Raw genomic sequence first — 26782 nt, forward strand, 5'->3', positions numbered from 1 at the left:
CTTCATCTCCTGTGCATTTCGTAAAGAAATTAGCTCCACCACTGTGGAGACGAGGGCCAACAACACATTGAACTGCACTAACACAAGCATAGCCAGTACATTGAAAGACATGATTGTTTCCCTCTGTTGAGCACTTGTGAGACCACATGTAGAGTATTGCACCAGTTCAGGGCTCCTCGGTACAAGACTGTGACATATTGGAGCAAGTCCAGTAGAGGACCATCAAGATCATCAGGAGACTGGAAAATATGACATATGAAGAAAGATTAAGAGAACTGGATTTGTTCAGCTGGAAGTGAAGGCTAAGGGGAGCTCCTCAGGTACCTAATGGGAGGGTATATAAAGAAGGTGGAGCTATACTCTTCTCAGAGGCACACAGTGAGAGGACAAGAGGCACCGGACACAAGATACAACACAGGAACTTCCAGTTAGATAAGTTACATTTTATTAAGCCCTGATAGTGGTCAAATGTACTGGAACAGGCTGTCCAGAGAGGCTCTGGAATCTTCATTCTCGCAGATGCTCAAAACATCACTGGCTGAAGCTCTGAGCAACCTGATCTAACTGGACTTGCTTTGAGTGGAGGGTTCAACTAGATTATTGGATTTCCAGATGATCAGATTAGTAGATTTCCACAAATCCCTTCCAATCTAAATTATTCCATTATTCTAAGCACGAATGCAGAATGACTTTTTCCTACTTTTTTTCCTATCAGTAGCTACATAATAATTTTTTTTTGCTACTGAATTAAAAAGTAAAACACTACTGACAATTCATTTAATAACAAATATTTAAACTTAACTACCACTTTTTCTCATGCAAGCTAAGGCCATGGTTAGCTGATTCACACATTACTACTCAACTTAGGATTGAAAGCACAAGTTGAATTCATGCTAAGGACATGCATTTTTTCAATCCAATGTCCAACCAAATGGACAGAGTGGCAAATGATAACAAAAAATGTATTGATTTGGACCCTCCAACTGAAACAGCCTGTCTGCTACACTGGAATACCATTTTGGTATCACAGAATCATAGAATGGCAGAATAATTTGGGTTGGAAGGGACCTTTAAAGGTCATCTAGTCTGACCCCCCTGCAGTGTGCAGGGACACTTCCAACTAGATCAGGTTGCTCAGAGCCCCCTCCAGCCTGCCCTTGAATGTTTCCAGGGACGGAACCTCTACTTCCTCTCCACTTCTGCTAACTCAAGTCTGACTTCTCCTTCTGACTACAGAGAAACTGAGTGTCAAAATTCTCTCTGTTCAAATCTAAAATAATTGCTACATATACACTCCGCTTTAACCATGATTTTTAAATGTTTCTTATATTTGGTCTTGAAAAGCCCAGATTTAAAACTGAAAAACACTGCCCATGAAACAGACTGCTCCCTGGTCTTGCAATCACAATTTAAAGATTTCTATTTAAGAAGAAAGAAATTGAGCAGATAAATACAGGAAACTTTAATTTCATTACAGTCTCTTTCCAACTAACTCATTGATTAGTCAAAATCATCTCCTCTTGATCCCTTTCACATGTCATATTTGTAATTGCAGGTATAATGAATGAGAGGCCTCCACTGCTAATATATTTTCCATGACCCCATAAGGATGTCTAAACTGACAAGAATCTTCAATTATATATCTTAAGCAATGCTATACTGCCCAAATTCCTTGAAGTTTGAATTTTCATGTTGAATGCTTCAGCATTTCCTTAGTTAATCCTGACCCACCTTGATTTCCACTCCATTTGCACATTGAAAAAAATCAGTAGTTTGTAAAAGCATCTAAACTTCAGATTGATTTACTTGTGTGAACTTTGGAAAAATTTAAGATACATTCATCAGTGATTATAATGTACTTCACACACAGCCAAACACCATTACAGAGCACACATTGACATTTGCAATTTTAAAATCTTACAGCTGTAAGAGTTGACATTTATACAAGTATCGCTCATATTTTTAATTTCAGTACAGACTGCATATTAGGCTAATAGTAGGCATTTAGTATTAATCATATTTATTGGAGAGCAATTACACAAAGGGTAAAATCCACTACAATTCTGCTGTACACACTGTTATAAATGTCCCATGTCCTAAAGAACTGGTAGGCATGATAGAACAAGGGCAGAAAAAAGGCACAAAATCTTGCAAGGAATGAGTTATGGAAGAGTAGTCAACTGTGCAACAGTTCTGCTGAAAGGGAGAAATCGATGTTATGAAGATGTGGAGTGGCATAAGTTAGGAAAGGATACGCTACAAGGAAAGAAAAGAAAAGGCAGAAACAGGTCTTTTCAAGGGAAATGAGAGTAAGAAATTAAGAAAGAACTGGGGTAAAGAAGAATTACAGTGATGGGGAATGAAACCAGAGGAACACAGAGAAGAATCCTTCCTTTGTAATATGCCATAAGTAATGGATTTCAGTAGTTCTTCCGTTCACTCTTTCTACATGGTATTCTCATTATACGCTTCTCTTATGTTAAAGATAACTATATTTACAGTTAGCCATCCAGTCCTAGCAGCTTGCAGTGGTATCCATTAAGAGAGACAAGACAGAGAGCTAGAGTGTCTAGGCTTTATTTCCACTCCTACCAATGACAGACTGTATGAATTAAAACTCAGAAAGTGACTAATTCTCCCTCCAGCTTCTCCCCACCTTTTTTTTTTTAGTATGTGTGTGTGTGCAGATCATCTCTTTCTCTGTTCATTTACCATATCCAGCACTGTATCTGGCAGCCTAGATTTCATGCTCTCCTGTAATACAAGAAAGATTAAGAAAAGCCATTCTACACTGTATATGATGTGCTTCCTCACTAGCCCAACAAAAGAAGGAGATGTTAATCTCTGTATTCATCTGAATGTTCTAAATTGGAAACTCTGGTCAGCCAATTCATAGAATTGGAAAATAAGTGTTTAGGTGTAAGAAGCCTAAAGAAGGATACATGAAAGGGACAAGCTTACATGGCTTTCTACAGCACCATGATGGAATCAGTTCAGTGACCTAGGTGACAACTTCAGCTTATATTGCCCTGCATAAAAAAAAATAGTGTCTTCAAGCATGGCTTTAAGGTTTTATGCAAACCTGTCCATTGTCTGGTCTACAAACAAGCCCTCCTGCAAAATTTTTATGGGTAGTAATTATTGAGAGATTTATTTTCCCCTTTAACTAATTTAGCTTTAGTTGCTGCTATTACATAATTCATGCTCCCTCTCAGGCACCAAGTTATTCTTTGCCTGTTACAGAATCTTTTTATTCTCTTTAGATCAAGAAATCTCAGGCAGGGATTGTATTCCCAGCATAGCAAGCACTGCAAACGGCACAGGCATTTTCAACTCAGTGTTCACTAACAACAAAGACCTCACCAAATCAATGTACAGCTGTTACAAACAAACATAGGATTCTGTGGTCTATAAAGTAAGTGTCAGGACAGCTACTGTGAATTATAAATTAAAGTAACCGCAACTTTATAATCTTCATAAGCGCATGGTATAGAAAGGTTCTTCCAGTCACAAAGCCAACTGAGACTATCAGAGCATTCAAGGTGCACAAATATCCCGTAGCTTGAAGACATATCTAGTGATTGCACAATAATGGCAGCATTCTCTTTTCTTTATAGCACATCTTTTATGGCCTCCATCATGAAGCACTACCTGTATTACGTCTAGGACAACAACCAATATTTTTTTCCATTCATGACTTCTCTGAGTCAGCAGTGACACCTCCCTACCTGAATCATTTAAAAAGATTGTACTGTGTCTTTTGTACCTGACATAAGAACAGCCTTTTTTGCTTGCTGAACGGAAAGTCTGACAAAATTTCATGGCCACGGCCCATAGAGGGAATAATTGGCATCACTAAATTGCTTATTACAACACAAGAGATGGAAGACTGCAGGTACAAAGTGATTTTGTCATTTCCTTCCAACATCCACAGGCAAATCAACAAATCCTCTCAGCAGGGCTCTTGAAGTCTGTTAGCTTAACAGAATTACAGCATAATATGGGTAGAAAGGGCCATGTTGCCATGCACCTGATCCATTAAAAATTGGAATTGAGCCACTGGCCTGCACAGTTGAATCACATCAGAAAAAGTCAAACACACTCAAGATTCAAAACCGTCTGAGAACTCCAGAAAATATTTAAACTTTCTACATTACAAGCAAAAGTGGGGCTATTCATGAGCAATCGGATCCCTTTTCCTGCTCTTAGCAGTAAACCTGTTTGGCAGGCTTAGCATGACAGGTAAAGATGTGAGAGCTTGATTGAATAGCATTGTTTTCTTGAGGAGCAAAATAGTAATGGTCTCATCTCGGAAATTTCATTCTCTTTTTCCTCCACAGCACAGGAAATGGACAACTGTTTACACATAGCAGCTTGAAACATAATGACTAACACTAGCCATGGAGAAACTAGCCGTGAAGAAAAAATAAAAGAAAGTAAATGAAGAGAGAGGTGAAGAGAGGCAAGGCAAGGCAAGGCAGGGCAAGGGAACCAACAAGCCAAGCAGACAGCAACTTCAACATACAATCATCCTCTAAAGAAAACAAAAATCCCCAAATAACATAATCATATTTACTTCAGAGGCTTTCTAAAAATATACACAATTTTTGAGAGAAAAAAATGGGTTGAGGAAAATTCAGGTGAAGAGAAAAATAACACTGATTGGCTGAGAATCTGTTGAGAGAATGAGCACAAAAGAAGCAGTATTTCATACTGAATTTCAGTAAAGGTCCTGCCTTTAAGCTGTGGGTTGACTAGGTCTGTCAGTTCTGGTTATCCAAAGGAAAACACAGAAGCCAAACAAACATATCTTGGATAGAAAAGTTTGTTTGTTACACTCAAACTTTTGTTTCTACGTGATCAAACATTACTGGCAAGTATTATAATCAATAATTCATTGATTAAAACAAATTTCTGCAAGGTGTCTACTATAGAAAACAGAAAGTTGCATCTGTCGACTGATAGATTTTGACCATTCAAGGGAATGACATAAAAAATTACGGGCTGATTTCATAATGCACTAGTTTTAAATCAACAAGTGAGCAGGAAGTTAATTTACTTACCAAAAACCTGTAAAGGCTTACTTCCAGCAGCAGCATTCTCCTAACATGATGTAGAATTTAACATATGTCATATGCCTTCAAGCAATTACATTGAACCTCCACCTAAGCCTCTGCTGCCTTTATTAAAGGAGTGCTCCTGCTTAACTATATCAGAATATTTAGGGGGAAAGAAAGGTTTCTGTTAAACTTTGCCCCTCTCCCCCCCAGTAACAGTATTTCATAAATTTTATGGAAATAGATTATGCGAATTATTTGGAGAGTGTCTCCTTTAAAATACAAGCTGGGTTACTTTCCTCAACCAGTCTTCTGATCACTGTGAATTACTTATACTATGTCTTTTTAGTAAATATAGGTTATGTTCCTTGTCTCTGAGTATCTGCAACAATCACTCAAGAGGGGCACAAAGTATTCATGGAAATGACTGCAGAGTCAGTAGTAAACTTCTGAGTTCAAGTCCTGCCTCTTTTCCAGGCAGGACAAAAAAAAATCTGATCTGCATTCTTCTACATTCCAGCTGAAATGTCTCTAATTATTTCTTCACTCACTGTACTTCTACGTCAAGTTCAATAAATCCTCCTGAGCAGAAAACTGTTCTTTTAAAGGTTATTAGACACACAGGTTTTAAATGAGAAATGCCAGTTTACAGTTTATTCTAAAAAAAAACAACAACAAAAGCAATCTGCCCATTCTTATCAACCAGCTCCAAGCACCCAGCTGCCCTTCTGCCCAAGAGCAGGCTGCCATGTATCTTGCAGGCTCATCTCCTGGTGACCAAAGCAGTGTCTGGGTGAGTTTCAGGTAACTTTGTTTTGTCCAGTTTATTTGTTTGTTCTAAACTAGTCCTGAAACAGATGCAGTCAAACAACATACAGGCAATCCATGCTTCGAAAACTTTGTGTCAGGTAATGTGTAAGTGGATTCTGCATAAAACCCCTGAATTTCCACCAGAAAGTGAGATCCCTAGCCATTTCCAACACCTCCTCTACACAGATACAAAAAAAAAAACCTATGTGGTAAAACTAAGATTAATTCAAGCATTTCACCAAAGATGGAACTACACCTGCACTAGATACAGTACTGGTGAAGGATGCCTTTTAAGTCTCAAAGGTACTTTCACTGGCCATTCCAGAAATCCAGGACCAAGCTATTAAAGAAATCAAAAAAACTTTCTTTAAACAGAGACAGGATTTTAAGCCTTATCTAAATCATGCCCATTGCAGAAGAACTTATACCTCTCAGCTGCAGACAGAAGAAGATGGTAAAATGAAGACAAGACGGAGTAGTCTTCAGTTGTGCATGGAAGCAATGTCAACAGTAAGCCCCTATTTTCTAGTCTCCTAGGAGAGCCCATGAAGTTTGTAGCTGATGCAAATTTACGGTAAGAAAACAGGTACTTAAGGATACAGTAAAGCGAGAAATAGAAGGAAAGTCCTGAATGTCAAGAAGGTCCTTTCCATCCACTTAGTTTTAATATGTGCCAAGAAATGTATGTCAATTGTGCTAACACATACTCATCTTCCTAGACGTTTGCTCGGAAAAGTAAAAAAAGTCTCATCGTAGTCTCTGCCTCTAAGACTGAGAGTAAGTCAAAAGTTCAAAGAACTTTTTGGCTCCTGAAACAAAGGGCTTTTTTGGGTTGTTTTTTTTTCGGAGTATTTTCTATTAAGTGTTATGTAATGCCATACAACTTATGTTCAGCTCTCATCAGCTCAGTATCTATTGCACTGCTGCTTATCAGGCCATGAGTGTCAAGTTAGGTTACTAAAGTAAAGAACATCCAACTGATAGCCATTTTGAGAAGTTTTCTATAAACATCTTGTTCTGCATCCTACCAAATTTTCTTAGGCAGAAGCAGGATCGAGTTCTATTGGCACAGCACTCTACTGCTTCAACCTCAAGCCCCTCCTGTTGTCTCCCTACAAACACCTGCTGGTACTGCAACAGCAGTAAAGAGAAATCTCCACTAATGAAGAGAGTCTCAGACAAGAGAAGTTTTGTGTATGCTGAAGAAGGAACTATTTTTGCAGAAACATGGTAGATTATCAATAAATGCAGGATGGTATTACCATGCGTGAGTGCAAGTGAGAAAAAAAAATCAACTATAACTTTGACTTTTCAACCCCCAGAAGTCTTTAGATATAACTTTTTTTAATACTTTCCTAGCTTTTTAGATACAAAATAACCTATTACATACCATTATATTGTGATTTATGTATGTAAATAAACAGAGTTCAAAATATTAAGTCCATCACAGTGAGCCCTGCTTGAGCTAAAAGACCATCTTAATTCCCAGTAACAATTAATCACTGCTTGCCATCCCCTTTAAGCACCAGGGGAGTTTGCCACCAGGTTTCACAAAGGTATATGAGCATGGCCTTGAATTCCCTCTTAGATTTTAGAGGAGCATGAGGGCTCTACTAATAGATTTTCCTATCCATTCTCCCTGGCTTGCCCCTTTCCCTTTCACCTTGCTCTTTCTTTTTACCTCCAATTCTGACTTCTTCGTGCCCCAACTCTTAATTTGACTCCTATTCATTACACTCAGCCAGTCCTCAGTCTTTTATGCTCTTCAACACACCCATGTCTCACTCAGTCCTTCTCACATTTGTTTCATGCATTCCACCACCTGACGCTACCCCTAGCCCCTTGCCCATTGCAATCCGCTAACGCCCTCCTCCATGCCGCTGTGATGCAGCAAGATCACTAGAAGCACAGGATACTGTTCTTTCACATCAGCTGCATCAGCTCACATGTAAGCTCTCCAGGAAATCTGACCCACACTCAGACTGAAACATATGCAACACAGGTGGAAGCAAGGGATTTAAGCTGCTAAAATAGTTTTTCTCTGCAGAGCGTGTGCAAACAGACTTGCAGGCAGATTTTCACAGCAACAACAGAAGGCATCTCTGACATACAAGAAATGTACCATTCCCTCTCTCCCTTCTCCCCGAAAGCCTTAAAATTTAATGTCCTTTCTAACTAGCATCAGGTAGTAAAGTCTGGGGAGACATGGAGGGTCATTCACTTTTGAATGTGAAAAAAAAATGCTTCTTCCTAGTTTTGCTTCAGTAACAGCCAAACCACTGTCAGAACTGCTTTTGGCAAATAAAAGTTTTGTAATGGATATCTGCTGTTCAAAAGCTTGCCTCAAATCTTTACAGCACACAGCTGAAAAACAGCATTTATGAAGAAAAATATTTCAATTACATTATATTCAATTAGATTATAACATCAACCCCAAGCACTTATACCCTTATTTCCCAATTTTTATTGTAATTTTATAAACCAGGATATTTCCACGGGAACAAACTACTAGCTAAGGCTAAAATTATCTACAGCTTTCTAAGTAAAATTGACCCTGTCTTGTGTCTCATCTTGAAAAACACTCAGTTAAAACAGCTGGAGATTTAGCACATGGAAGGGCTTCAGATTCTGAATGAAAATGGAAACTGAGCCTTGTAAAGTTCAATTAGACACAAAGATAATGAAAGGGCACTTTCAAATCCACTCCCTGACTTCGGCTTCCATGTGATACTCAGCATAAATCAAGTGACTTACTTAGGAAATGACAGATTTTTGGCATGTCTCTCATTTTTATTTAATTAAGGTTTTGATTGCTGGTTTGTGATTTTATTCAAAGAGTTTTACAAAGATCCTTGTAACTCTCTAATTTGAGAGACGCTGATCTGTTATGGCAGCCTATGTATATGTGCAGGCTAAGATATATTTGCAACAGAAAAAAAAAAGCATTTCCAGGTGCATGAGACCTAGGAAAGTATGGAGTTTTTTCTGTGTTGAGAGATAAAATGATGTTTATATTTTTCCTACTAAACAAGCTTACCCTCTCAATCTGTTGATACAGTTGTACTTGTACAATGCCAGCAAATGTCACTGCCAGCACAAGTACTTCTGTACCCAAGAGTTGTACCCAGTTGCTGATTCTCCAAGAACAGTGGGCTTTATGAGCAAAATGCTTTTTTTACTCCATGCTCTAGCTGATGGCTTTTCTGGCAAGGTATTCTGAAAGAAGTCACAGTCCTAAACCCTGCTATGTCAGCAAAAGTTTCATGCATAAATCTGGGCTAAACTGAAGAAAAAGTACAAGTTGACCATTCAATGCATCACCTATCATTTGTTCCCACTAGCTAGAATTATAACAGTTTATCCAGACTTTTTGGAAATCCAAATGAAACTCCCAAATAATTCTTTTAATCTACCCGTGCAGTTGACTAATCTAGCTGTGCCACAATCTGTCAAAAGCCTTGTGTGCTGGTCCAGTTAGGCAGCTCTCAAAATATAGGTCCAATTTTATCTTTTTAAGGTGTTCTCCTAGGCTTTCTACATTTGTTTTCACTTTTCTTTCCTGTATACCATTCTTACAGAACTGTCTAGATGGCAAAGAAATGCTCAGCTGTATTTACATAAATACAGCTTCAGACACCAGAGAGTTAGAGAACACATTGCAGGGAAGGTAATGAAGATAAACTTAGGAGCTTTCTGGTGAGTGCAGTCAGACAATCTTGCAGTCTTTTTTTCTTTGCTTTTTTAAATACACTCTACAAAAAATGGTATAACAGATTATAGTATTACGCAAAAAGGACTCCTAATACCTAACCTTTTAATCTGGAAACAATGAAAAGTACTTAGGAAAAAAGAAATACGAAAGTAGCAGCCTATGGACTAGAACAGGTCAGCACATTTCCATTTGTGTTGATGCAGTCAGCCATTTACGTCAGGTGATAACCTGGTCCCCCTGTGGAAATCGGAGCACTACATTAGGCACCAGGCAGATCCTCAGCTGCTCTGCACATCAACTGTTTATTTGGCCCTATCCAGCACAGAAGAAACTCCTCCATTTACTGGTGTTTCAGTTTGCACTCTCCAAATTAAGTGCAAATTAAAAGAAAAGACAGAAGGCAGTAAGGAACCAATATGTTCTACTATGAAAATTAACTTCGGGTTATTTTAGATCTTATTATTAGCCTCTCAGTGTGGAATATTTTAGGAGAACGTGGCTCAAATTTATGCCTGGCATAGTTCCATTCACTTCCTGAGAGATTAATTTAGCTCTTCTATTGTTTATGCTCTTTCAGACATCACACATAGGTACCAGTATAAGTCAGGAATAGAGATGAAATCATCGACTGCATTTACCTAGATCCCTATGTATGCCCTAATTGAATCACAAGCAAAAATGATTGCATGAACTGAATTTTTCCAAAACTGTTAGTCTGATTTCAAACTAGCATCGAGAGGAGAGGCAAGCCTACATTATTCTGACCAGACAATATAGCTTGATAGCTCATCTCAGTGTCTAATGAAGTAACGTTTGCATAATGCATGAAGTCCAATTTAGGAAAATTGAAACTGCTTTGCCTTAAAGATGGCCAGATGTTTAGTGAGCATGTGATCAAGTGACAATTTCACCCAGAAAAATGAAGACCAAGATTGAGGCAGATAAGTAATACAGGAGGAAATTTTTCATTTCCATTTGCAGCAAGGAAGACCAGTAAACAGCTTGGTGATGTCAATTTTTCAATTGCTAAAAGCAGCAAAATTAAGTAGCTGACATTATTAGACAAAAATATGTTTTATTACAATATAATGATCTCTATAAATTAAAAGAATAAGGTCACGCTTTTCTACAGGTCACAATTTTGATTGCCTTGTAATTCAGCCTCAATATAAAGGCCTTCTAGGTAACGAAAAAAGATACTGTGCACACTGCAACAAATATACCTCAGGGAAATATCCACCTGAAAAGCCATGTGAAAGCACAGAACTATCAGAGTCTGATATATGGAGTGTGTGCAAGCAGATGGCAGTTATTTCTTTGTCTCACTTATCCAACACACTTCAGCAAACATGAACTATCAGTCAAAGCTCACTATCCCTTGAGTCCACTAGCTACTGTTTCCAAGAATTATTTTGAGATGCAAGGTCTGAAAACAGAGGTAATTTATTCTTATTGAGTAAACAATACAGCTGGAAAAAAATCGCAATATCTTGGGCACACATGCCCCTTTTCTGATCTGGGAGAGTCACTGCAAACTTCAAACCTGTTGAAATGAATACGTGTTGGGTAAAAACAAGTTACGTTAATCACTGGATAATAAAGATAAAGGTTAACACATACAATTGAATCAGGAAAAGGTGCAACAGACAGGAAAGGTGACAAGAAGTTACCACTTGCAGAGGTTACCAGGAGTACAAGTTGTGCAGAGACATAAAACCAATGCCACTATTGAGCTTGTGCTTTTCCATGTTCAATACAATTAAGAAATTTAGTTTCCAGGTTTCTTCTTTTGGAGGTTTTAGAAATCTCTTGAGGAGAAGGACCAGGAGGTCTGAAATAGAATGGCTGTTTTATGAAATGTTCTCAAAATAGTAGCCAACCATTTTCGTCTTTCCTCCTCTGTTACAGTTCACTGTGATGCATCATAATTGTTCGGTTTCTCCCATACAGTCTTCACAGGAACTTTTCGCTTCATAGAAGAATATTAATATAGAAGCAGATTACATGACTGAGTAATCATCACTGTGTCTATGGCAAACATAATGAAGTGTCAGCATGACCAAGGGTTTATCCATTTTTCCAAATATGCCTTCTTTATAATAGCTGGCCTAATTTCCTTCCTTCAAACTTTGGTTTTTTTAAATCTTAATTCACAACAGGTACAACAACTCTATTATTGCAACAGGTTTTTTTAAGACCAGAATTCCTATTGAAAAATATTTACAGAAAGTGCTGGGAATTATACAGATTTCTTCTAAATTTCTAATCCCATCTAAATCAAGTATTTGCAATGAAAATATCAGTGGAGCTCAGACTACATAAGTATCTAACAACCATTGAAATTTGTGGTAAGTAACGCATGGTAAGAAAGAACTTGACACCTTCATACCCTTGTGAACATGGCCCTCAATTTGTCAAGTCATATATATGAGAATTACAACACGTTACAGTAACTACATATTTAAAACCTCCCAATTCCTTAAGCTCTTTTGAAAATTCTGTTCTTGCAAAATCTGCCAAACACATGTCAGAGAAAACAAGAATCAGTTATCCTTGCTCCCAAGCCTCCCAAGAACTACTATTTTCTTAGATAAGCTCTAAGCATACACAGCTAGCCTTGGGGCAAGTACAGAAAACAGTCAGAAAGGAAGGTAGCAGTTTCTTTAGTTTAAGAATCTCACAATAGCCTTGAGAACTTAATCTCTTAGACCCTTGAACAGTTTCCTTATCTTTTCTATTTAAACTTTAAAAACTCACTTAGTAAAATGATTATATTAACATTAAAATGTTTGTTACTATATTTAATGGAGTGACTCTACTTCCTAAGATACCTAAAATGTTTAAATAAACACGTCCAAAACTCTATGGCAAAAGGCTAATAATCATTACAAAAACACCTTCCTCTCACCAAATTTCTTCAGCATTCAAATGTTATAAATGTCATTTGTGGAAATAGGAAAAGAGACACAAGTTTCTGGAGGAGACAGCAGTTCTAAGGGCAGAAAACAGCTTGTCCAGCACAGTATGTAGCAGAACCACCTGTATCTTACAAGTTTAACAAAAAGTATATGCACAAGACAGACGTGGATAGAGCTTTGAGGAAGAAACCTATGAAAATATATAAAGAACCTAGAATATCACTATTTTTGACCACATAAAAGTCCCTTTTCCAGATCAAGAAAGTAATAAATGAAGACTACAGTGATTTAAAAGGAAAAAAAAAGTATGATAACAAAAGCTTGGAGGTGTTGGGGGACAGATACACCCCTGCAGTCTGTAGACTTTTTTAGTTGCAGAAACCAAGCATTTGTTTTATTCTTCATTTCTATGTGGTCACTCAGCAGAAATATCTTTTCTGTACCAGAAAAATCATGTCTGAGAATACTTAAGAGTCAAGGGACACTGTGTCCACTAAAAAACTTGAAGGGAAATTAAATACAATTTTCTAAACCTTATTTTTCAGTGAGACAATAAAGGAAATTATGTCCAATTAGACCAATTACAAGCTCTCATGTGGAAAAAAAATTAAGGTACGTGGATTCTTCTGGGTTTTAACCATTGTAAGAATGGTGTGAAAAATAAAGGGCATTGTTCTGATATTTAAATGACACTGATTAATAGTATTCATTTTTTACCAACCAAAAAAACCTTACAGAAACATAAGACTCTTCTGTGACCCAATTAGGGATTATATAGGGCCACATTGTACTCATATGTTCCTTCCTAACTACAAGCACATTGATAATGCCACCGGAATCACTCTGTGGATGCTGTGATGGCTAGGTCTGCATTTCCAAAACTTTATAGCGTGAAATTCTACAAACAATTATCACTAGGACTGCTGAATTATTTATGGAACCAATCAGTAACATTCACTTGCTTCTCGGTTAAAGCCATTACTGAAAGAACTAAAGAAGATCAAATTCTCAAACTATAGTTTAAATTACATCAATATCATGCAGGAATCCAATAAACAGGTTGACACAAAAGTAATTACTCCTTCATGGACCAATCATGGGAAGCTGAAGCTCTGAAACAAAGTTGATAAATGCTTGACCACTCAAAACGTAAATTGATTTAGGCAAAGAGATCCTCAATTTACCTTAAAGTAATTCAATATCCCTTGCAGCAATTTAGCCATAGCTTTTCTAAATCAACTTTCCCAAATGTGTGCAATAAAGAAAGTGAAGCTATGCAGCACTCAATAGACAAGGCAGGCAACTTACTCTAATGTCTAGGACCTGGAGGCCCAAGAAATAGCTTAATGAAGTTGGAAAATCAAGGATAAGAACTGGCATCAGGCTGGAAAGAAGTTTCTTTCCATACTTGGTGCACTTTCATTCACTCAAAGATGAGATACCTGTTAGATACTGTAGCCCTGTTCATCTATGCAAAAAACATTCAGCCCAGCTGTTTCTCAGATCTTTTTGCAATCCCCATTACTGAGCAGATGAGACATTTCATTCTCCTATATCACTGAAAGTAAATTGCTCATTTGTTATACACCTTTCAAGACAACACTAAGGCTAAGTCATCTGTATTTGACAATCTGCTTGAACTCTGATACAGCAGACCAGCAGACAGAAGATCAGCCCATTACCAAACACTTCCTGCCAATGTAGTAAATTATAGCAATAAGTATTTTACTGCTACGCATCACAATATAAAAGCTTCATTACAGAAAAATGAACTTTATGCTAGTCCATCCCATTGCACCGCAAACAAAAGCAGCCTAAGGCCTTTATCCAGTGTCTATCAGCTTTGTCATATTTTAGCTACACAAAGTGGAGCTCTAGAGGAGAAAAAAAGTAGAAGTTGCCAAGGTGATATGCAAAAAAATCAATCCAAGCTCATTTTTTTCCCTCCAGCTTCCTCCTTTCTACCCTGTTTCACTTTCAAGATTATATTAGCCTCTCACAAGCTCAATGGTGGAACAGAAGTCATAAACAGACTCAAGTTTCAGCTTATTAGTACCACTTCTCAGAAACATTTTCATAGAGAGGTAATGACTGCCAGAGCTTGAAGCAACAAGAATGAGACTGTATGTGAGGTGATTTTGATCTATCAGCAAAAATCCATGCAGCTTAGAAGATTTTTATAATTCATACCTTTTTATCATGAGTGATCTAAACTTAATTACAGTATATAAATATGCTCTAGAAATAAGAATAGTAACTTGATCATAATCCAGGAAAATGTTTAAGTGTATGATTAGAATCATAGTCCTCGTAAATGAACAGACCCACTCAAACCAAGATTTAATCCAGGACTTGAGTGTTCTTTTAGGTCATGGAGCAAAAAATAAGCTTATAAAATTTGCAGGGAAAAATACGAACATACTGAGGCATTCCATTATTTTAGAAACTATTTGAACTCATCAACTGGAAAACTCACCCCTCAGAAATAACAGAAACCACCCCCCTTACACAATTGCTTTACAACTAGATAAGGCAAGACAGTGAGATACAGTTAGAAAAAAAACACTCCAAGTTACCAATGGACAATAGGATATCAGGCTTGTGCTCAAATAGTGTGTCACATTATCTTTGAGAAGAAGCCTCTAAAGGAAATATTTGGGGCTACACAGTAGGGTGAAAAACAGATGAAATCTAGATTTAAATTAGATTTGCCTTATGGAAAGATTCACCACATTATGTTTCAATAATTGCAGATGCTCCAATAACAGTTTTAACTATCAAGTAAATAGACATAGAGATTAAAAATATGCAAGAAATTCAGACTTAATTATAAGTTCTGAATAATATTTTAGGCAAGTCTCCACATCAAGATTACTCTTTTAAATACCTATCATGTCTAGTGGAGAAGCTAAATCAGCACGTGGGGGCTTTGAAACGGAATTTCAAAGAAGTCTATCACTACATTAAGGGGCAAAAAAAGAGTAAAGATTGCTTTTATTCTACAGCACTTAACTGAATGAAAGGGAAATATGGAATCTGTAATGATATACGACAGCCTAGAGAGCAGACACAAAAGAATGAAGTAATGAAACACACAAAAGAAACACTCTACATGTTTCTCCCTCTATGTGAAACTCACCTTTTCAGATTACCTGAGAATAAAGAGATGAACATATATCCAGCAGACAACCAATTAATAGTTTTATGAACAGGTAAGTACAGTTTATAACCTTGTTTCTCACACTGTCTCTTCAATATACTTTCTATAAGCTGCATTACAATGAGACTCCAGTTGCTAAAGCCATACACATGTCAAATTCTTCCTCCACCAGCAACTTGTGCTGCAGCCTCAGATTCCTGTAGCTACACAGCTAGAACCGTGTGTGTGTACACACAAATACACAGACTCTTATGCTATTGAGATTTAATAGTCTATGTAATCTGAGCGTGTTTACAGTTCTGTCTCACAAAACTACTTCTAGGGGATTTTTTTTCCCCATCAGTTACATCCGATTCCCACTTTGCATATTGACATGGTCTCTCTCCTTTTTCTGTTCTTTTACACACAACCCAGTACTGCTTATCTGTAGAAAACCAGTGTACCACATAAAGACCTAAGTTTTATAAAGCAACTTATAAACCTTTGCTGTTGTTGACAAGAACTGAGTTGTTGACAAAAATTGGAGCATGGATTTTAATGCAACATCATGTACTTCATGGACACCATTTTCAATGGGAAGTGTTAAAAAAAAAAGACACTAAGATATGAAAACTGAGCAATCTGAAATTCATACACTTGTTTTACAATATGAAGCATGGGGAAAAAAAAAGAAAACAAAACTGCAGATGAATTTTCAAATTTAAAAAACTCACTTAGAAGATCTCTAATGGCAGTGGAAGCATGTTCATTATGATTACAGATATAGTAAAGTTTTTCATGTTTAAATTAAATCTTGCAATAGATATGAATATTGCATCCTACAAGTTAGGGCCTCTAATGACATTATAACACGAAATTGCAAGTTGCAGATTTCTGTAGCTTACTTTATGAAGTGATGAAAACCAAGACAAAGGAATATAATATGCAACCAGGAAGATTTAATTTGGCTCAGAACATCCAAGCTCACATCCTATTATGGTTTTAATAATGGACAAGTATCAAGTTATTTATACAAAGATGGCTTTTATATGTTAAAAAGCAACCTTAAAAATTGTGAATGGGCATTCAAACATCTCAGAGTTTTAAATTTCAAAGTATTCTTATCTAGTCTCAATAATTTCTGTCATTTCATAGCATTGTGCCATAGCCCAAAATGCTGAAATTACTTTCTCCTTCAAAGTCACTGCCACTTGAGACTACCTCTTAGTATCACTCAGTTCATTATTCAGTCTGCTTGTACTTCTTTATTCTTACACAATTCCTATTTCTTGCTACTTAACATTAGCTTTTTTTGGACACAGAAATCTTCTGTGTCACAGACAAAGGAGGAATCACCACTATCTATCCAGAAAACAAGTTTGTACTGTCATTGTAAAGATGTTATAATGATGAGTCTCTAATAGAAGAGTATCTACATTACCTTCTCACAGTCACTCCTGTTTTTTCTGGAAATCTTGAGGTTCTAAATAGATATTTTTGAAATCAAGTAGGAAATGAATCACTAGTAAGGCCTTTAGGGGAAGTGGCATAAACCCTCTGCAAACAGTCTGGAATGCAGGGCCAGCCGTGTATTCCTGTGGACTACACCATCTTTCTCACAGAGACCATTACCTTTCCCTTGACTGCACGCCTTTCTGAAGGGATCCCTAACATTGTGCTCCTTGTGACACTTCCAGCCTCAGATGATTTCTTTTTCCTCAGAGCCACCACTATTCACATACAATTCATCTGAGATTATCTTTGCTGTAGGTAGGTATCTGGTAGCAACTGTCTTTCTCCTGACTGACAGAGAAACAGTGAGATATTAATATTCATACTCAAGTTTAATAATGACAACAAAGTTCTTCACGTGAAAAGCTTTGCTCTGCAAAATTGGCTTGAACGTTCAACTGAACATCCACTGAACAGATAACTTAAAGAAAATTATTTTACTGCCTAGGTTTCACCCATAGGATGAAAACCGCTGATGAAAACTGATAAGACAATATACCTGCAGGGTTTAATCTGTAGAGAAGCACCACATGATTTTCCCTCAGAAGTGCTGCAGATTAAGAAAAAAGTGATAGAGCTAAGGGCTAAGTTTGGAAGTACACAGCAGGGAAGTCCTCCTTGTACATGTTGATTATCTCACTCTTGAAATAGAAGAGATGGAAATCAATATAATCATCTTTCTTTTTGCTCAATCAACTATCATCTTGCTGAGTTGCCTTGACAGAATAGCTGAACTTTTAATAACTTAGGTGAGAAAAGCTAAAAGTTCCTGTCCTGCTGAGAAATATAGCATATGTAGATTCTTGCAAGAATACTCTTTTGGTTTTTTTCTCCCAGAATACCATTCTAAATTTTGTGCACATTCCTCTCCCTTTGAGAGTTCAGTTATAGGACAGGAATCAGACTGAAGATGATCCCTTCCTTCCTCTTCCTCTGCCACAGGTAATTTCCAGCTACTGTTTCTGTTTAGCTGTTTGTGTATCTACGCTCCAGCAGTTCATAAGCTACATGAAAAAAGTGCTTACTTCATTTTTTTATTATTATTTTTAACTGCAAAAAAAGTGTTTAATTTTTTTTTCCAGTAAGGCACCACCAAAGCTATTGCATACTGTAGCCAAACAGTTGAAATAACACAAATGGGGGAAACACAGCTCCTCAATCAGTTCTGCCACTGGAGAGAAAAGTTATCCTACAGCACCATAGCTTGTAGGTTTGTGAGGAGGACTTCTCATCTTCATTGTAAATTTGAGATTGCAAGGTCATTTCTGCTCTCTCATGTAAGTTTGGACAAACTCCAAAGTAACAGAGCAGAAATGGAGCTTTTGGACAAAAGTTTGTTACATTTAAGTCGTAATGTTAATCTCGTATATTGATAATTAGGCTTGAGAACACAAGTAAAATTTAAAAGTGCTTAGCTAGTTCAGAATCAATTTCAGTGGCATATACTGTCCGTAAGCATACCTGAAACAAGGTCCATTTCTATTCAAAAGTTTAAATATAGCTTTAAGTATACTTGAGTCCTTAAAAATTCAGGTACTTACATTTTATATTTCATCGTTGTTTTATTTATCATTCTGCCCTTACACACAAGGCATAGTTTTTTTTCAGATGTAACCAAGAAATATCTCCAAACCATACACTCATTAACTACCCTAATAAGACCATCTACTATCAAAGAGATACAGTATGCACTTTTAAATTGATATCTTGGTGCATCTTTCTGTCTTGTTCCACAAGATACCCTGAAATTAAAGTGAAGGGATAAGTAAACTTGTCATGTTTTGACTGTGCCATAATAATCTTCCAAGTACGACTGGTTCCTTCTATTACTATTTTTTCCCTTGTTCCTACCTGAAGCAGTTCTGATCAAATGCTTTCTTAATTCTCGTTCCACATACATTTTCAGCACCCCAAAATGCTACTTACAAGTTAATGAAACAAGTTAGCGAAAAGAGAAAAAAGACCTTGAAAAGTAAGCATCCTCAACAATTCTCCCCATTGTTTTTGAACAGAGTACCCATTCCTAGAGTACACATAAATGCAAGCCAGAGGAGTGTAAGCAGAATAGATCTTCTGATAAATCATTCCCTGGGCAAGTCATTTGGGTACACAGTCAGGTAAGGGCAAGGGCAAGATAATTAGCTATTTATCAGTTCAAGAACGGAGCAGGTACTCCCATTGGTTGACATTCAGTGCTTCACATGAAATATGACCAATACCTTTCACACTCTTTGAATATGTGGCCAAGTTGTTCCTAGCACATAATTTGTTCTGTCTTTACGTGCCAGATTTCCCATTGCCAGGGGGCACGGAAGTCTCTGACCACCCAGTATATGACACACTGCAATAATTTACATTCTCCCATATACACAGGCAAAACCAAAACATCAGTCTGAATGACCACCTTTCAAATTCAGGAGCTTTTGTTCCAAAAATAAAAAACATACATGCAGTGCTTTTATTAGATTCTTATACGACCATTGCACACAGCAGCCTTTTAACATCATTGTGAAAAAGAGACAGTCATTGCCTTGAAGAGGTTAGTATAAGAGCTCTAAGTAAATTACAATATTAACAGGTCCCCCATTTCCAAGTTGTATTAAGAAAAAATTCAGCCTAGTTTACAAAGAGGAATACTGTGCTGAATGCAAACTTCAAGTTGCAAAAGCAACCACAATAACCCATACCTCCATAGCTACATAAACATCCAGCTTGCTTTCTAAATCTGAATGTGTTGCTGCAAAACCGAGGAATGCCCCGGAGTTAAGAAGACCACAACAATGGACCAACTGCTATGTTTTGCTGTGTTCACTATTGTCACACTGTTAGCCAGATTCTTTAAGTTTCTCCTGCCTTTACACATGTACTACAGCTATGTATAACTTCTTCAAAACTATACATTAAGGCTAAAGATTGTTGATAACTCAGAGAAAGAAAAGTAACCACTGAAGAGAAGAGGAATTTCAAATACATATACTGATAGTACATGATGACTTTCATTAACTCCACATTATGAAGCTTTGTATATTTGATTGACCCTTGAAACATTAACTCAATAATTTTCTTGACAGTAGCTTTGCTTCAGACTTATTTTTTCATAAGATGACTATTTTACCATTCAAGATCTACCAGTATTTTTTGGTAGATAACACAGAGCATAATATTGTTTGCAAGTTTGTTCTTCACTTGAAAAGACACAAAAGAGTCATCTGAAAAACAGAGCTATAGCTGAAAAGAGAACCAAATCAGCAATCAAAACAACTTATCCCAGTGGTATTTATTGTCTGTTTAAAAAGCTAGTATTGATGTCAAGACCAGTAGTTCAGATTAAAACCTTTGTTAGCAAGTCACTTACCATATTTATTGATGATACAGGACCAATGCTGTTGACATAAATGTCAACATCAATAACTGTTGGTTTTACTGTGGAGAAAAAAAAAATAATATTATTTTGCAGAAAACATAAGTAATCACTTTAAATATTTTCTTATCCAATAACTGTAAGGTCTACTCTTCAGGTAGAACTACTGAAAAACATGGATTATGTATTTTTCAGGAAGATAAGGTTCTTTTCCTCCTACCCCCCAAAAAAATTGCCATAAATTACAGTCTGTACCACTTTATCATTATGATCCTCATTTATCCCAGCAGCAATCTGTTAAAAAAACTTTCATTGCTAAGCACAATGGCTCAAAGCTAAAACCTAAGATGACCAACATGAAACCAGAAATAATACAGCATATCACTTTTTGCTATTGCCTCAACACGCAGGTCCTTTAGCGTCTTTGTTCCACACCAAAAAATCTTCCCAGATTTTCTCATCTCATTAGCCCTGAAATCATTGTAACTTAGAGTAAAATCACTACAAAATCCATTTAGCTAAACCTAAGAAACTTTTCTCCTTTCAATTTAGACTTATTCCTTTCAGTCTATGTTGCCTTCAGACTCATTCATCCAAAAGTTTTTTTAATTTGATTTGGTTTAGTCAATGCAAGTTTCTCACATGATCTTCCACACTTTCAGACTTCCAGGATTTAATAGGCTCAGACAAGCTCTGTACTCCTTTCTTTAGCTGAGGCTACTAGAATTTACCTTCCTTTTAGCATCTCTGGTGTCAGTGTCCCTGCTGAATATTATTCAAACAGCTCTGACTGGTGATGTAGCCTAACTATAAAATAATGCCACTCTTACACTGAAAGTCATTTGTTTTTTTTACTAATACTGTCTTCTTTCTGATCCCGTAGGGTAAACATTAAGCTGTAAATTGAGATCTAAATCGGTGTTTTAATTTCTCTGGGGTCAGCTGATCCAAAACTAAGAAAGTATAAATCCTGCATAATCTGAACTGATGCAAACTTGGGCCTAGTGGGCCAACAGCTTCTGTTAGACCTCTCCCTTTCCCATAGAGGCACCTTCCCCTCTCCACGGTCTTCAAAAATCTCCAGAGATGTGGAACAATCCCCAAGCCCCCTAAAACGAGGAAATGCAGGTACATCAGACACTCAAAACTCAGAGAGCTTTCCTCAGGGAAGCTACTGAGCAGAGAAGTGAGGAACAGTTAAATACCACGGTTTTGTGGGAAGCTTATCTTAGGTAGGTAACACTTAATTTGTCTAAAGCTTAAGCAGCCATCCAGCACAAAGATGAAGACAGACAGGAATCTTCACATGATTAATTTTTGCCTGCATTCCCCAAATTTTGCACCAACAATGAGATGCCAAGGAGTTTTTAAGTACCTGAAAAGTTAGGTGGTTCTGAAAAAATAGGCAGGCTGGCTTGTCATGTAAGACACTGGTATGTACATATCACTAGGAAGACTAGACCTAATATTGCAAAAACAGATATTAAAGTGGGTACAAATAATGGTTAAAGATGATAACCATTCTCTCTTAATTTGTTAAGTACCACGCACTTCTTTGACTGCATATGGTCAGAACATTCAGGATTATTTACGGTTATGGTTTCAAACTGTCTGAAGTACTGGATTATATAGTTGGATATTCCCTTCAGCAAAAGAAAATCTGAACTCAGCTGAATAAGCACAACTGATTAATGCAACTCTAATTGTACACAGCTAGTAACTAAATAGGAGTCTAGCAGCTTCTGGTAATGAGACTTCCTTCAAAATGTAGTAATAAATGTCATTACATAGAAATTGGTAATAGCGGGGAACTACAGCTAGCTCTTTTACCAAGATAGCGTACATGGAATAAAAGGCTCCGATCTTTTCACAGCTTGTGCACATATCTAGCTGGAAGTTCAACACTTAGGAGTTCTGGTGAGCATTAATGGGACTAGACTTAGTGATGGAATCGGCATGCAATTGCATGTTGGGAGGATTAGAGACAAAGTTCAGCACCAGAACACAGTGCTTGGAATCCATTTTTATTTAATCATTGCAGTTAAGTTTATAAATAGATTATGAGATGACAATTTCTTCTGAATGTGCTGGGCCAAATTCTCTTCTGGTGCAAAAAAAAAATGGAGCTCTGCTTGTTAATGTTAAAGAGAATTTGGTCTTGCTCACAGTGAAGGTTTAATCTTGAAACAGAAGAAAACTAAGCAGCAGCCACTTCTTATGTCAAATTAAATTAGCATCTAGCCTCAGACATTCCTATTGAAATTGAAATTAAAAATAAAAAAAAAAGGTAAGCTATTATATCACTACAAAAAAAAAAAAAGATTGAAAGTTCCTTTGAATGCTATTTTGCTTTCCTAGGCAGAGGCAGAAAACTTAATTGTAATATGACTGTATGGTAAATATGTGTTCTGATTTTGAAAGAAAAGACAGAAGAGAAGACCATATTCTTGTTGCACATGGTCTCTCATGGATAGAAACAGACATAAACTGAGAGAACTTTCAGGTATGAATTTTAGATTTGTTATCATAGGATTTTAATTTTAAAATACCAACCGTAATGAGACAAAGTTTTTAAGATTACTTCATCCAAAATGGATTATGAAAAAAAAAACAACAACCTGAGTCTTAAAGTTATCATGTAGTATTAGAAAGAACTCACCCTCTATCAGCCTTCAAAACAAATCGAGTTTCATGGAAAGACATAAATAGCTACATTACCAAGTATTTCAAGGCCTGCTCAGTTTTTCTGTATACACACGCATTTGTGAGCACTTAGTTTGTGAACTGATTTAAGCCATGCATGGAGTAGCTGAGCTGCAGATGAAGCCTTTTTTCTTGCACTAAGAAAGTCCTCACAGTCTTGATTGAACAACAAAAGTGTTAATATCTCACTAAAACCTGGCAGTAAGATTAGAAATGGATGCTCAGCTCCAGTACGATTTTGATATCGGCATCAGCCCAAAATAGTTCTAAAGAGCTGTCAGAAACTTAGAACAATTACTGGCAGAATTATGTGTATTTCACCTGCAGGAGAGCAATTAAAGGTTGTCAACAAATGTTCTCGAAGTTCTTCAAGTATTCTTTAATATATGGTAGTTAACTTCCCCTAAAAGACAACATAAGCACATCAAAGTAACTGCAATGTTATGCTGCTACACGGTGCTATCTAAGGTTAGCTAACTGCTTATCACAATCACTTCATCTTCAAACATGTGGATTTTAATTGAGGAAGGGATTTATCAAGCCAATCAATATATCTGCAAACAAAACTAAGGTCTCACCAATATTTAGCTAATAGTCCCCGTCTGATCCAAATGCTATGGCTTTGAGACAGACAGTTTTTATATTCCAGTCAGCCTTGTGACTACCACATTGCAAAGCTACATTTGAGTAGCTGAGTGAAATTTATCTACAAACTCGAGGCACTTCAAAAGATGTCTAGTCACAGGAGTCATGAGTTCAACACTGCCTGCAAAGCCCACTTAAGAAGCCAGGTGTACACTTAGACAGTTAGCATAAAGCTCGGTCAGGTATGCCTGGCCAACAACAAAGTGCAGAAACACCTCGAATAAAGCCCTAGTCACAAATACCCACACAAGCCAACTGTAGGATTTGTGTGGTCCTGCTTTACAGATTTACACTAGCGAAATAAACAGTACCTGAGCTGGAATCCCATTAAAATCCATGACAACTTTACTCTTGGACATATGAAAGCTGATCTTGACAGATAAATTGGGAGAATTTTGAAAGACTTTTGAGGAAATGAACAAAGGGATTGTTATACAATTTCACAAGTCATGTAGGGAACAAATCTGCAATAAGTTCCTGACATTTTGTTATACTTATTTAGTACTTTAAATTATTCTGTCATTTAAAATATCTCTTAATTTTTGATAGAGCTCATCTCTCCTATTCAGAATTGATGCTTATTTCATGAATGAAACCACTTTGTTTGCTTCCTACGGAAAGCTTCCTCCACATTTGAAGTCTGTCCAAATAGCATTTATGTTCCTGCACAAATCATAAATATTTAGAATTATTTTTTAAGGTTTAATGGTTAGAAATATTTTTTATTGTAAGCTCACTTAAACATGAGTGGAACTCGCTGAGCTCTCATAAATTTAAAAATAACATTAAAACTAATTTCTGTTGAGAGTTAACCTTTCTTACATTGTTCAAGCAACTCCCAGGTCTAAGCTGTTATGGATCAATATACACATATTTATAGAAGCAAAGCAACTACCACTAGATTTTTAGAAAGCACGCAACTACGTAACAAACACAACATGAGCTCTGTTCCAGAAATACATAGCCACTTAAACTCTGCCTAAGCTCCACAAGATTTCTGAGCACAAAAGACTAACAAGATTGGCTCTACAGTAATGAGATATTTTTTGAAATTACTCTATAATGATATTTTACATTATCGCATTAGCACATAAATTGCTATTTTTAAATTGGGATATAGCTGTAATAAACCATTACACAGTTATTGGTAACCATTGTAGTAGTGATTATAGTGTTAATGTTTACTTTGTGCTAGTGATGACGACTATTAATATTTTTCTACAGGACCTTATAGGCAACATCTAATTACCTGTTTGTTCCTGTAAAACAAAGTGCTATGCTAACAAGTCATTTCTCAGGGATAGTTGTGGTCAGTTAAAATTTCTATATTTTAGGATAAATTACCACATTTGAAGAAAGGCATAGGAACAGGAAGTGTTGAGTCACCATCCCTGGAGGTATTTAAAAGATGTGTAGATGTGGCACAGTTTAGTGGTGGACGTGGCAGTATTAGGTCTATGGTTGGACTCAAAGATCTTAAAGGTCTTTTCCAATCGAAATGATTCTATGATTCTATGATTCTACAAAGGTATCAGTGAGGAAAATAAAAAAAACTCTCATTCTTCCTGCATAGAAAAGAATGGTCTTGAACAACAGATAGAAGTCAATGCCCTCCACTTGCTACAGCCAGAGAAACTCTGAACTGTCATCCCTATGTTTCAGGATTAAACTACTGAAACGGGACTGCAAATGAAAATAAAAAAGATAATCTAAAATTGAGTGCAGAGTTGAAAGCAAATTTGCATGACAGCAACAACAGGATGAGAACACAGTCTTCTGAACAGAGTATTTTACTCACATGCTAGGTTTTGTTGCCATTCTGTCCAGGAGTGTGAAGGACAGCGTGCACGTAAATGGACTCCTTCAATTAACTACAAAACACTTTTATTCTTCATATCCCACCAGCACCATCAATCAACCTTCAGCACTTTTATCTTTCATTTACCTTTCCTTAATGCACAAGCTGTAATTTTCCCAGTATTATGTTGTTTCAGAATGAAAACTGTAGATCTTAATTGTTAGGCTGGTTTTACAATCAATCCCTTAAATTTCCATTTTTGTTTTGCTTACATTCGTAGGAGGGGGGAGTTCCTATGTGATATCATAAGACTGAACAATAATAGAATTTGTTCCTGCAAAGTCTAGCAAGCTAGCAACCAAGGTCTAACTGAACAATAGCGGTCGTAAGAAAATCATACAACTGCAAAAAAGAGCAATAATATTTTAAAATAATATGTGCAGAAAGTTTTCCTTGTTTAAAGATCGCAGAATAATTTATTAGTTTGTGCCACAACCTCAAAATGGTACTGTACATCTGTCCAATTTACAAATACTTGCTCAGAATCTTCTTTAATTAAAAAAAAAAAAAAAGACTTCTAAATACACTTCTACACTTGGAAGAGCCAGCATAATCTAGGTAATTGCAGAAGGAAGGATGGAGAAGAAAGGGATTTTCTTATGTGATTAATATCTCAGACTTTTCCTGACTGTTAGCTAACTTTCAATCCATGGCATTCAGAAGTCTGTATGCTATATTCCCAGCCTCCTCTCAGGTTTCTTAGGTGAAATTATGAAAACAAGAGAAAATAGGAACTAGCAGGAACATATAGTTTTGGGTCTGACAGTTTAGATTAAGAGTTTGGCAAATATTAACTGTCAACCAAACTTTCCTACCTACAATGCCACTGGAGAAAAATATTCAGTCTGAGTTTGTACCAAGCCATTTCATCAAGTAATTACTGTTAGGAAATAAAACTCTAAATAAAAGTTATCTATGTGTGTAAATTAATTATTCACATTCACAAAGAGAAGGTTGTATTGTAAGGGACTTTGCTGTTAAGTGCTCTGGTAAAAGGCCTTTCTCTAACACAAAACCAGTACATCTTTGTCAACCCAACAGACTACATGCAAGACATAAGTCTTGCA

At 36.7% G+C, this 26782-nt stretch overlaps 1 protein-coding gene across 2 annotated transcripts in view; it reads right to left on the reverse strand.

The window, feature by feature from the left end:
* Window positions 1–26782, reverse strand: part of GABRG3 (gamma-aminobutyric acid type A receptor subunit gamma3) — a 319770-nt gene that overhangs the window by 278821 nt on the left and 14167 nt on the right. For both annotated transcript variants that reach the window (XM_086769013.1, XM_086769008.1), the window contains exon 3: window positions 20504–20571. In XM_086769013.1, coding sequence (XP_086625139.1) covers window positions 20504–20571 — 68 coding nt within the window. The remainder of the gene's footprint in view (window positions 1–20503; window positions 20572–26782) is intronic.

Source organism: Chlamydotis macqueenii, chromosome 1, assembly GCF_036417535.1.
Source record: "Chlamydotis macqueenii isolate bChlMac1 chromosome 1, bChlMac1.mat, whole genome shotgun sequence".
In the NCBI taxonomy this organism is placed as follows: domain Eukaryota; kingdom Metazoa; phylum Chordata; class Aves; order Otidiformes; family Otididae; genus Chlamydotis; species Chlamydotis macqueenii.